This window comes from Ovis canadensis, chromosome 15 (assembly GCF_042477335.2).
Source record: "Ovis canadensis isolate MfBH-ARS-UI-01 breed Bighorn chromosome 15, ARS-UI_OviCan_v2, whole genome shotgun sequence".
In the NCBI taxonomy this organism is placed as follows: Eukaryota; Metazoa; Chordata; class Mammalia; order Artiodactyla; family Bovidae; genus Ovis; species Ovis canadensis.
The window spans coordinates 65137795-65150964 of record NC_091259.1 but is presented as its reverse complement, the minus strand read 5'-3'; the positions used below and the strand labels follow the sequence as shown (position 1 = coordinate 65150964).

The 13170-nt window shown below is 43.2% G+C and overlaps 1 protein-coding gene and 1 long non-coding RNA gene across 2 annotated transcripts in view; one reads left to right on the top strand and one right to left on the bottom strand.

The window, feature by feature from the left end:
* The window catches only part of LGR4 (leucine rich repeat containing G protein-coupled receptor 4), a 105370-nt gene that overhangs the window by 64450 nt on the left and 27750 nt on the right, over positions 1 to 13170 (top strand). The window contains exon 3 of the mRNA XM_069555606.1: positions 12603 to 12674. Within this exon, the coding sequence (XP_069411707.1) occupies positions 12603 to 12674 (72 nt within the window). The remainder of the gene's footprint in view (positions 1 to 12602; positions 12675 to 13170) is intronic.
* Positions 3756 to 7235, bottom strand: LOC138421364 (uncharacterized). Its single transcript, XR_011249472.1, has 3 exons — positions 7057 to 7235; positions 5740 to 5870; positions 3756 to 4382 (listed from the first exon to the last, which is right to left on the bottom strand). It is a non-coding gene; the product is annotated as an uncharacterized lncRNA (long non-coding RNA).

Genomic DNA, 13170 nt, shown 5'->3' with positions numbered 1-13170 from the left:
TGTAGATTACCAGGAGTTTGGTGGTATTTTGACAAAACTAAAGACCATGCAGTAAGAGAGATTGGTCCAGAAGAGAAGATAGTACGTGCAATTCTGAATATACAGCTTGATTTTAGGTGAGAGAGGCATAGGGACACCTGGAAATACAGATGTGGAGTCAAGACTTGAGATGGATGGGTGGGGGATTCTAGAATGGAGTTTCATGGGTATAGATTTTAAAGTCTTTTATTTTGAGGGGATTACTGGAAACATTAGGTGGAAAGAGCTTGCCAAAGGAGAGAGGGCAGAAGGAAAGGGAAGCGGGCCAAAGACAACTCATTGGGAAACACTTGAATCAGGGTGTGGGAAGAAGACCAAGCGCCAGAGGAGCAGGATAACTAGGGCAGAACCATGCTCTGGGAGCTGTGGGAGGGGAGGCTTTTCACAAGAATGAAGGATCAACATTGACATGCTGGAGAAAGGTGCCTACAGCCAGATCATAACAAAAGGCCTTGCAGTTCATTTTTTTTTTTTAAGAGCCCTCTCTACTGAGGGTTGTGAGAGTGCCTTTGGGGTAAAGAAGTTCATCTTAAAGCAGGCATTTGGGGACTGCTAGTAGGTAGTTTCTGATTTGGAGAGAGAAGATGGTGTTTGAAATACATCTATTACCTGACAGGAGTCCACAGGGTGTAAGAGACAGAACCCCAGCTGAGGTATCATAGAGGATTTATTGTTTCAGGTGGATCTAGGAAGTCTAGCGATGGAGTTGGCTTCAGATGGTCCTGGATCTTGGGGTTTCACAGTCGTGAGAGTTTTCTCATGCTTTCCATATCTCAGCTTCAGTTGTGTCTATGTTAGTGTTTTTAGATTTTGTTCTTTCCTGTGGTATTTAGCCTGTCTCCATATAATGGGTAAAATAACCTTCAACAGCCCCACATAAGTCTTTGCATCTTGATATCCAAGATGAGCATGTAAAATCTTCCTTTTTGCTTTTAGCAGCAAAATCCCCAGAGGACTTTAGTTGGCCAGACCTGTCCCATGGGCGAGTCCTCGAACCAATCACTCTCCTCTTTGGGTTGGTAGGGTCCATCCTGGGTCCTCGACTTATCCCCACTAGGACCACCTGGAGTGAAGAAGAAGCCTCCCAAAGAACTTATAGTGGAACCAACAGGCTCGGAAACTTTGTCCTACAGTGCTTAGCAGCTTAGAAGTAGAGGCAGTAGAACATGTGATATACTCAGAATTGGGGTTTAAATTAGTATTTCATAAGCAACTAGGGGAAATCAAGTAGGAGAATCAACAGTTCATTGTTACAGTGTTTGACATGGAATTCAGAAAGTGTAGAGAGGATAATGAAACCACAATTTGCTGGTGCATTGACCTATTTTAATCAAAGCTAATTATTTGTTCTTTGACTAAAAGTAGTACTGTCTACAAGTAAGTGAAAATGTCTTTAATATTCTACAAGCATGATTGAATTTTCCAGTAAGGAAATAAGCAAAGTCATTTCTTTCATGTATTGTTCACTCTTTGTCAAGCCATGATTTATTCTGTAGTAGAATTTTAATTCAGAATTTGTTCATCATTTGCCCCTGTTGGCTTTTATGTATACATCAAAGATTATGTTGCTGCTAAGTCACTTCAGTCGTGTCCGACTCTGTGTGACCCCATAGACGGGAGCCCACCAGGCTCCCCTGTCCCTGGGATTCTCCAGGCAAGAACACTGGAGTGGGTTGCCATTTCCTTCTCCAATGCATGAAAGTGAAAAGTGAAAGTGAAGTCGCTCAATTGTGTCCGACCCTCAGCAACCGCATGGACTGCAGCCCTCCAGGCTCCTCCATCCATGGGATTTTCCAGGCAAGAGTACTGGAGTGGGGTGCCATTGCCTTCTCCGAAGATTATGTTAGACATGCTAAAAATACTTGTATCATTGATGTACTTGGCTTTGTAAGGAAATAATCCTAAAATTAATGGGTACTCAATTTTTAAAATCTGGATGCATAGGCAGAGAAGGAGAAGGAAGGAAAAATAATGACCTGTATCTTACCATAGGAAATACCTATGGTTAACAGTTTGTTGTTTATTCTTCTCAACTCTTCTCTTAGTATTTGTATGTAATTTCTTTTCTCAGCATGATTGGTTAAGACCAATCAGAATTTGCTCATGGAGATGAGTCACATTTGAACAAACCTAAGCTCTGCCAGGAAGGCACGGCTGGGTATTTGGTAGGCAACCAACAGTATGTGCCGTGGTTCCTCTCTCTCCTATTCACATTTTACTTGTTTTATCTAGTCTGTTTTGAGCCCCTTCTGCTACTAAAAAGCCTTCCCTGGTCTTCCTTTTCCAGATTCCTCTTGCACCTTCTCTGCTCCTCCCCACTTAGCACTGGATTGAATGCCTTGTTATTTCGCGTTCTAGGTGTGTCAGTCCACACCTATCTGTTCAGTTCCACAGACTCTCCTCTGAGGGCAGCGCCTTTTCACTGCTCTGCTGTGTGTGGCCTTTGGTGACAGTGACCGCATTTGAGAATTTGGAATTGAGGGAGGGGTTAAGACAAAGGATCTCTTCTTATTTTGAGTTTATTGAAGTAATAAACCTTATCAGCCTATGTAAAAACTGCATTCCATTGAAGGTTTATATTGAATGAATCATCCTTATTTAAAAGAAATGAGAAATGTCTTGGGAAAATTCAGTACTTACTTTGCCCTACCTGGTACTTGGCTTATAGTAGAAGGTCAGTATTTGTTGGTTATGTTAGCGGTAAATTTTTTTCTTATGCTGTAACATGTTTCCTCATATGGATGGATATTTTGTGTGTTTAGTGCCAGAAGATAAATGACTGGGTTGTCAGGATAAACTTTGCTCAGGAAATTGTAACTGTTGCCAGGGTTTTTATTGATTTGCCTATAAAATGAAGCCTTCTATGGGTTACTGACTATACAAGGAAGTGGCATATATAAAAGGGTCTTGGGTGCTGGGATAACTTAAGTTTCTTTGAATTGAATAAAACTGTTTCAGTATATGGTGGAGTTCTAAATGGGCTATAGCCTGAGTTTTAGCAAGGACAAGCTTATTTTTGATTAAGCATTGCTGCTTTTCTTTTTGTATGTTTAAACACAGATACGTAATATTTTGCATATATATATGTATGTATATGAAATAGTTTTCCCCTTCTCTGTGAAGGAAGACTGCATTAAAAACCTTGGGAATTTCCATAATGAGAGTTTTTAGTACAGGCATGTTTATAAAACATTTAATTTTTAGATATACTTCTATGAAAGTTATATGAAAGTATAAAATTCTTCCCTGGTAAGAGAAGAAATAGGGTAAAACATTATTAGTGGGTTCAGGACTCTCTGCTCTACTGTATCAGATAAAGTTTATTTAACCTTGGTAGGAAGCATGTCCAAGGAGACCTATCAAGGATGCTAGTCGATTGCTGGCCTTCTGTATTCGCTAGGAAAAGAGCCATGTGCTTTGGTCCTTTGAAAGTCATTTGTAGAAAATAACACAAAACAACATGGTTCTATTTCTAGAGTTTCCATTATTTTATTTTGATAACCTTATACAATTTCTAAGGTTTACATTCTTTAGCTATGCTGTAGGAATTTAGACAAAGCACAGAGGAAACAGAGGCTCACTTTTCTCATCTGTTAAAAAAAATAAGAGCAGACCCACTATGACATAGTAGGGTAATGACAATATAAACTGTTATACAAATGTTAGTTTTTGTTAAGATGTACTGATACCAAATATCCCTAACAGGGAACAGTCCGTTTCTTTCTTTTTTTTTTTTTTTTGTAGTATTTGGCCACCTTGCTCAGCATGAGATCTTAGTTCCCCAACCAGGAATTGAGCCTGAGCTCCCACCACTGGAGTCGTAATCACTAGATTGCCAGTGTTTTGTCTTTTTTTTTTTTAAATAAAAGGAAGTCTCTCCCCTACCCACCCCCCCACTTGAGTTCTTAATTTTTCACAGGAGCCAGCAGAGTTCTGAGCCCATAGTAGGGCCTTAAGATACAAATAAATAGATGATTAAGAACTTATTGGAGGTATGCATTATAAGTTTTTTTTTTCTTTCAAAACTGTTGCATGCATTTTGGGTCTTGCTGATGTCCAATTATATTTAATAGGAGACGGTTGCTCACCTCCTGTTGGATGCTCTCCCGTGGCCTTCCTTGCCCAGTTCAGTGTTGAACTGGAAATGCCATCTCCGAGGGCAGAGTCATGGGCTGGTGGTTGCGTCTGTTGTACTTGGCACGGAGCGTGACGCCACGCAGATCCACCCACTTGAGAGAATTTAATGGCATCGCAGGAGGGGCAGCCTGGAGGTGTTCGGGTCCCATCTGCAAGAGGTCATGTGCGTGGCTTTGAATGCAGCTCTGTCGGGTGGAGACGTGTAGCTGTGGAAAGAAATGGTGAGGGAGACAAGGAGCCGTGGCTGCGGGGGGTTAGATCAGTGGGGGCCCCCTGAAGGGAAGGGTGGTGCTCACAGTTGTTTTCTCTCAGGACTTGCCACAAGGTCAGACCATCTGGTGGCCACCTCTGCAGAGGAGCAGGAGGCACATGAGTGGCTGGGAGACTGTGGCTCTGTAACCTCCGGCCAGGACCTGTCCACCAGGTGACAGAGAAATTGCCACAAGCCAGGCTGGCTGTTGTCTGCGTGCAGAGTGTGCTCAGGCCTGGGCCTTCCTGCTGCAGTTGCCTCCCTCTTCTCATTCCTCCCCATGGCTCCTCACAACAGCTGCTGGAAGCTTCTGACCCCTTCTCCGCCCTCCCCCAGCTCGATCCATGTGTCTAGTGAGTGTGGATAGTGCAGTCCTTACCCTACTGTTTTCCTGGCTGGAATTCCAGCCAAATGGCCACAATGACATTTCTGTCCCAGACAAGAAGAAACCTAAATCCAGGCACTTCTCAGAGACATAACACCAATTGGCGTACCCTCTAGTTCACACCCGCCTCTCGTGTTTCTTTTAAACCGCTTCCCAAGTGAAGAAATCCCAGTCTAATTCAGCACATCTCATGAAGGTATGAACCCCCTGGCATGGATAACTGTGGATCAGTGTCCATTAACCAGGGCCAGTCCAGCTTTCCTATTTCTGGGAGGGTTGGCAGATAGAAAATATCATGTAGCATGTGCATTAAGAATCAAGAATATAATTGCAAACTCTAGCCTCCCCTAGAAGGAGCCCCGGATGTGAATCCTTGGTCCTTATGAATAATAAATGCACCCAAAACAGACTCAGAAAGACATTATTCACTGAGCCACTTGTATCCTGTTTCCTGGAACAGTTCCAAGTCCGATGGGAGTGCGGAAGGCTAATGGATTGCTGTTTCCCTCTCCTCCACCCTCTCTCTGTCTGTCTCCTCTCCGTCTCTGCTTCTGGGACTGTTGTAACAAGCAGAATAAATAGGAGTTGCCTTGAGGTAGACCGTGTCCCCGTTGGAAGTCCTGCTAGACTCGTTTTAATTCTGTGTGATCGGGTGCACAACCCCAGCCTGTGTTGAGATAACACTGTTGATCAGGAGACTGGTGTTCTCATATTCAAGGTCCACCCCTCTTGCTTAAGAAAATATACTACCAGAACATGTTAAGAAAGAACACTGTTACTGTAGCACTTTCAGATCAAGCCAAGTAGTTCTGTCCTGTTAGGAGAGTGGAGGGGAGTAGGGGAGTAGCAATGAAACAAGAGGAGAAAACGTGCAGAAAAGTCAAGATCATGAGTCAGCTTTTCCCCACACCTAAAGTAGCAGTGTTACCTTTTTCTTGAATCTGGTCTTATACTGGGGCTTAGTTGAGGCATTAGAGCAAACACCAAGGGTCTGTTTCATCGAAGGTCCCACACAAGAGGATCCAAAATGAATATGATCTAGTCCTGTCCATACGGCCCCTAAATACAGTTGAAGGAGATGCACCAACTTAATAACCAGAGGCAAAGTAAAACGTACCCAAGGAGAGAGCTTCGTCTAGGGTAATCTGTGGAATCCAGGGAAGGGGATATCATAGAAGTTCCACATTGATGGTAACATCCAGCTTGTAGTGATGAATAAGGTTTTCAGCTGGCAGAGAGTGGAGTAGGGTATTTCAGATGAAGGCAGTGCCATGAACAGAGGATCTGGGGTGTGAAAGCAGGGTGTTGCTAAAACATAGGATACAAGGAACATTCAGGAAGAAGGTGAGAAAGGAAAGGATCATGCTGAAGGTCTAGCTGATTCAGTTGTAGTGGGGGGAAGCATTTGGGGAAATGCTCAGTTGTGCTTTTTAAGATTTAGATCTCCCAGTATTACAGTGAAGTGGTTTGAGGCAAGACTCTCGTGGAGGTTCATGGCAGTAATCCAGGAGGAAGAAAAGGAGGGTCTAGACTTGGATGGCAAACCAGGGAAAGTAAGAATGGATGGATTGAGACCTTCCACGGGGTTCTCTATGGCTTTTGGAGACGAATGAGCTGCGGTGGGGGGAGGAGGGGTGGTGATGTCTGGGACTGCCCACCGTTAGTGGCAGAAAATGGTACCACTTTTCATTTCACTCTTCTGTTCTCACTGTAATGAGGTTTTTTTTTTTTTTCCCTCTAGTGCTTCATAATCATCACAATAATAGTAAAAGATACAAATATCATCATTTATCTAGTTAAAAATTTTATGGAGCCAGCCAGTAGGTCCTCATGAAGTGAGTTACAGGGAAAACTGTTGGGTGTGCAGACCAAGAAAGAGAAGGAGCTGGCCTTTGCTAGTAGAGGGCCGTGGGTGACAAATACTTCCTTGAGATCAGCCATCTCTTGGTCCTCAGCTTCTGGTGTGCTTAGTCCCTCAGCTGTGTCTCTTTGCAACCCTTTGGACTGTAGCCTGCTGGGCTCCTCTGTCCATGAGATTTCCCAGGCAAGGTTACTGAAATGAGTTGCCATTTCCTCCTCCAGGGAATCTTCCTGACCCAGGGGTCTTTTGTTTCTCCTGCATTGCAGGCTGATTCTTTACTGTCTGAGGAAAAGCACAGTGGAGAGTGCTTTTTATCCTAAAGAGTCGGAGTGAGTTTAGGGCTTGCTGCCTACCACTCTTAGCCACCCAGGGATTCCATCTTACCCTACTTTGCCGCTGCTCATCTCTGACTGTGGGGAAGATGCCCCGTTGGTCTGTTGGAAATTCCTCCAAAATTGCAGTTCTGAGCTCCTGATGCCTCAGTCCCTGCTGTGAGCTCTGCTCTGCTGAGAGCTGTTGCTCCTCAACCAAGGCTATTAACTCGCCCAGGTCCACTGTGTTTCACCTTTTGGGAATTATTTCCCAACCTTTGGTGACACACCAGAGGCATCGAATTGCTGAAGGACACAGATAAGCCTTGGAGCCAGCCGTGTGAGAACTGGAATGCTGGCCCCTCTGCTTACCCGCTGTGTGACTTCTGCCAAGTCACCTAACCTCTTAGGGACCCAGAGAAGTAGGGCCTCTGTCCGGAGAAGATTGAAAGACAAGAATGTAAACTACCTAACTCAGTGCCTGCAACTACTGTGGGGACATGACATAGTAGGCTTTTCCTTCCAGAGTTTGGGACTTTGTCCCTAACCCCATTCTTTATTCACTTTGGTCTCTCCTGGGTGTGAGTTTTTGGACATGAAGCATCCATAGTGTCTACTATAAGAAATACTAGGGGGAAAATAGAAGTACTGGCTCGTAAAATAAGCAAAATGTAAAGAGACTTGGGAGGGAACAGTTGCTGAAGCTGCAGAGGCTTTATTAAGCTGCTGTGTTTATTATTCATTAACCCAGCTGCTTGGTAAACATGGGTAGATGCATTCCCGAAGGCTCCACTTGATCTGTTTACTCTTGTAAGGAATCAAGTAATCAGAGTGGTGTGAGTAGCCTGCTCTTGGAGGTTAGGCTCCTTTAGTTTTCCCAGGGTTTATAAAGAGGCAGATCCTTGGGAAAGGGAAGCAAATATTTTGGCTAATGTGGTTCAGCACTCTTTTCTGTTGACAAGTAAAGGTAATCATACTTTGTAAAAACCCTTTTTTCAATACAATAGACTGAACTCCTCAAGGAAAGCCCATAGATAGGGGAACATTCAAAACCAATATTAGAGATAAAATTCTTTGACAGCCTTGGTCTGTCTACAGTGTTTGTTTTTTGGTGGACTCAGCTTTTTAAAGCTGATCTTTCAGATAATAGTCACTTGCCCTCCTGGGGATAATGGAATCTGTTCTCCCTTCTAGTCCTTATGGTCCAGTTTCATCTTATAAACTGTGACCTTTTGAACACTGCCTTCCAGCCCTGAGGATTATCGGTTGAATGCAGTCCGTGAGTCTGGGGTATAGAAAGTCCCTCGAGAGGGCTTGTCCTAAGCCTGCACTAAGGTAGGCTCTGGGGTGCCATCTGTTTTCTGGGAGGAAATGCTGAGAATGCAGTTTCTGACTATTGGGTTGACACACTTGTGGGTGGCGACAGAATTGTGAAACACAAGACCTGTTCTTGGAAGCTTTTGTATTTGGCCTGTAAGACTAATGTGCTAGAAACAATGAGTAGAAGACAGCCTGTTTAATGACCACACAAGGCATGTTTATGGTAAGAACTGAAGTTTTTGAGGGAAGTTACACAGATGGTGAAAATATACAGCCTTGACGTACTCCTTTTCCTATTTGGAACAAGTCTATTGTTCCATGTCCAGTTCTAACTGTTGCTTCCTGACCTGCATACAGGTTTCTCAAGAGGCAGGTCAGGTGGTCTGGTATTCCCATCTCCTTCAGAATTTTCCACAGTTTATTGTGATCCACACAGTCAAAAGCTTTGGCATAGTCAATAAAGCAGAAATAGATGTTTTTCTGGAACTCTCTTGCTTTTTCCATGATCCAGCGGATGTTGGCAATCTGATCTGTGGTTCCTCTGCCTTTTCTAAAACCAGCTTGAACATCTGAAAGTTCATGCTTCACGTTCTGCTGAAGCCTGGCTTGGAAAATTTTAAGCATTACTTTACTAGCATGTGAGATGAGTGCAATTGTGCGGTAGTCTGAGCATTCTTTGGCACTGCCTTTCTTAGGGATTGGAATGAAACTGACCTTTTCGAGTCCCGTGGCCACTGCTGAGTTTTCCAAATTTGCTAGCATATTGAGTGCAGCACTTTCACAGCATCATCTTCCAGGATTTGAAATAGCTCAACTGGAATTCTATCACCTCCACTAGCTTTGTTCGTAGTGATGCTTTCTAAGGCCCACTAGACTTCACATTCCAGGATGTCTGGCTCTAGGTGAATGATCACACCATCGTGATTATCTGGGTTGCGAAGCCCTTTTTTGTACAGTTCTTCTGTGTATTCTTGCCACTTCTTCTTAATATCTTCTGCTTCTGTTAGGTCCATATCATTTCTATCCTTTATCGAGCCCATCTTTGCATGAAATGTTCCCTTGGTACCTCTAATTTTCTTGAGAGGAAGAAGCACAAGCTGGAATCAAGATTGCCAGGAGAAATATCAATAACCTCACATATGCAAATGATACCACCCTTATGGCAGAAAGTGAAGAGAAACTAAAAAGCCTCTTGATGAAAGTGAAAGAGGAGAGTGAAAAAGTTGCCTTAAAACTCAACATTCAGAAAACAAGATCATGGCATCTGGTCCCATCTCTTCATGGCAAATAGATGGGGAAACAGTGTCAGACTTTATTTTTTGGGGGGCTCCAAAATCACTTCAGATGGTGATTGCAGCCATGAAATTAAAAGATGCTTACTCGTTGGAAGGAAAGTTAAGACCAACCTAGATAGCATATTCAAAAGCCAAGATATTACTTTGCCAACAAAGGTCCATCTAGTCAAGGCTATGGTTTTTCCAGTGGTCATGTATGGATGTGAGAGTTGGACTATAAAGAAAGCTGAGTGCCGAAGAATTGATGCTTTTGAACTGTGGTGTTGGAGAAGGCTCTTGAGAGTCCCTTGGACTGCAAGGAGATCCAGCCGGTCCATTCTGAAGGAGATCAGCCCTGGGATTTCTTTGGAGGGAATGATGCTAAAGCTGAAACTCCAGTACTTTGGCCACCTCATGCGAAGAGTTGACTCATTGGAAAAGACTGATGCTTGGAGGGACTGGAGGCAGGAGAAGAAGGGGACGACAGAGGATGAGATGGCTGGGTGGCATCACTGACTCAATGGACGCGAGTCTGAGTGAACTCTGGGAGTTGGTGCTGGACAGGGAGGCCTGGCGTGCTGCGATTCATGGGGTCACAAAGAGTCGGACACGACTGAGCGACTGAACTGAACTGACTGACACTGGTGGTGCTAATGGTAAAGAACCCACCTGCCAATGCAAGAGACACAAGACGCAGGAATTGGTCTCTGGGTCAGGAAGATATCCTGAAGAAGGGAATGGCTATCACTCCAATATTCTTGCCTGGAGAATTCCGTGGACAAAAGAGCCCAAAGGGCTACAGTCCATGGGGTCGCAAAGAGACGGACTCAACTGAACAACTCAGCACCACTCACACTGGAGTCAGGAATTTAAGAAGTGAAGGTTAGGTCATGAGGTGAGGCATTTAAAGATACAGTGGTGAAGCTGGCTAGTTCAGACCACATGCTGGGGAGGGATAGTTTTATTTTTTTTTAATATTGATTTGGCTGCTTCAGGTCTTAGCTGTGGCATGTGGGATCTTAGTTTTCCAACCAGGGATCGAACCTATGTCCCCTGCATTGGAAGGCAGATTCTCAACCACTGGACCACAAGGGAAGTCTCCAGGAATAGTTTTAAATACAAGCATTGAAAAATCTTAACACCATCTTCGCCAGTCCCTTCTTTTCTTTTCCATATGGTGAAACCTGAGAGGTGAAAGGCCATGAGGCTGATGATCTGCAGTGAACTGTTGTGAGCCTGGATTGAGGAATACCCTTGACTGACATGCAGTTTAGAGCCTAGGTGCTAGGGTGTCTTGTGAGAAACTGTGCAGGAGGATACAGCTTTCTGGGGAGGATTTAGTTTAGGAGCATGAACCTTGTGTTAAAACTGTAGCACTGCCTGGGAACCTGGCATGATTGTCCTTGCAATTGAAGAAATAATTCTACACACTCACTCTTTGGGTTTCTGAGTCCTCTTTCACTTTCCCACTGCCCCCAGCACCCACACATCTTCCATGCCAATTACTGTGTTAACACTAAGAAATGATCAAGTGTTATCCTTTCCAGGGCTATTTGTATTTTAACTGGGATGAAAACTTCCAAGAAAGAATATTGCATCTAAAAAATAGTTTCACATCTCTGTGACTTCAAGTTTACGAAGGGTAAAGGAGCCATCTTTATGTCCTAGAATCAGGGTGTCTAAGAACAGATTAAAAAGAGGGGAACCTGAAGTCTAAGAAGAGGATGTCTTCTCCCTGGGGCTGAGTAGGCACTCATTTGTTAATCAGTGAATGAATTGCTGACCAAGGCTTGGGGGTTGGGGATGGGGAGGGGAGGGCACTGTGTTTACAGAAGGAAGAGAAAAGATAATAGAAATAGACCCCGTCAAGGAGGAAATAATATGACTTGATGACTGTGATCCCAAGATGTGAAGGGGAGAGAGCATTAAAAAAAAAAAATCATACATGTAAATCTCATTGCTTGGGAAAGTCCCCCTGAGGGAACCAGGAAATTGGAAAAGTCCTATGTTTAATCAACTGGGTACATAACTATCATTTTTAAGTCAATACAGCTGACCCTTGAACAGCATGAGTAAATCCACTGATAATTTATAGTCACTCCCATCCTTTATCCAAGGTTCCTCAACATCCAAGGATTCTACCAACCATGGGCTGTGTGGTACAGTAGTATGTACTATTGGAAAAGAAATGCATGGGACCCATGCAGTTCAAACCTGCTGTTTTTCAAGGGTCAACTGTACTTAAATCTGCCTCCAGTTCATCTGTTTATAAGTTACTCATATGAGTTGCTGTCCTGCTTTTTGCTTTTCCCTGAGGTTTTCTATCCAACTTTTCCTCCCATGTCTGAGTGTCTGGGAATATGGTGGAAAAAGTGGGGCTCAGTCTGAATTGTGGGGCTCATTCTGAATTGTGTGTGCCTTTCTTACCAAAGGACCCAAGGAATTCTTAGCCTTTTGTTACTTCACTCTTAACTCACAGTTAAATTTGTCACTTTGAAATTTCCTTAGGAAAAAATTTATTTGTTTTTTTAGATATGCTTTTAGTTTGGGAAGTTACGCTTAGAGTGACTTTCACTTTTTGCTTCTCTTTTGCATGGAATATACTGCCCTAGGTTATGGAGAAGTAACAGGATGCCTCCCGAAGGCATTCTTTCCTCCTTGCTCTGATCGGTATAAAGCTCCTGTCTGCTGTATACCAGGGCTCTGTGTTTGTGAGGCACTGCAAGCTGCAGAGAGTGACCATGAATAGCAAACTTAATTTGGTCTAATGTGTTTTGGCTTGCTTGACCTCACCAGAATAAAAATGTGCCTGTTTAAATTATTGTATTGGAGTTAAAAAAAAAAAAATTCTAGAGTGGAAGAACCTTGGGATCGCTTTAGCAAAGGTTTAAGTCCATGTTTAATGTCAGTTAGGTTTGAAAGATGTTTAATGTAGAGCTTCAGTAGCAGACTGGGTTATTGTGAGTTCTGAATTTTAAGAATCTGAGTTACTATTTTTCTCTTGCTACTTTTTTTTTTTCACTAGACGATTGGCTGGCAACGACCTTTCTTTTATCCACCCAAAGGCCTTGTCGGGGTTGAAAGAACTCAAAGTTCTGTAAGTAATGCAATTTTAGAGTTTCACAGCTGGCTGTGTATTTTCTTTCTGCGTAGTCAACATGCTTGGAGCTAGGTTAAGCACAGTTTCTTTAGGTTCAGGATTAAAAGATTTAAGGAGAAGCCAATGGGTAGTGTGGGAGGCTAGAGGGTGATTTAGGCAAACTTGGGTCTAGATAACAAAAGTTAACGTCTAAATAATAGGTATTCTGACCTCCAGCGCATTACAGTTGAATGTTAGGCTTTATGTGTAGCGAAAGCACTGAATCAAAATCATATTTAAGCTTCACTGGCAAGCTTTGTTTCAGCTTCTCTCCACCCACCCCCGTTGTTTCTACTCTTATTATGTTAATAGCTATAAGAATTTTGAATTTGCTGACCCTAAAGGCAAAAAGGCTTACAAGAGCTCCAAATGGTAAAAATCATTTTAAAGCTAAAGAGAATTGAGGTGCCTATGATTTACATAGCCTCTGAGGGATCAGGAAATAAATTCCTGG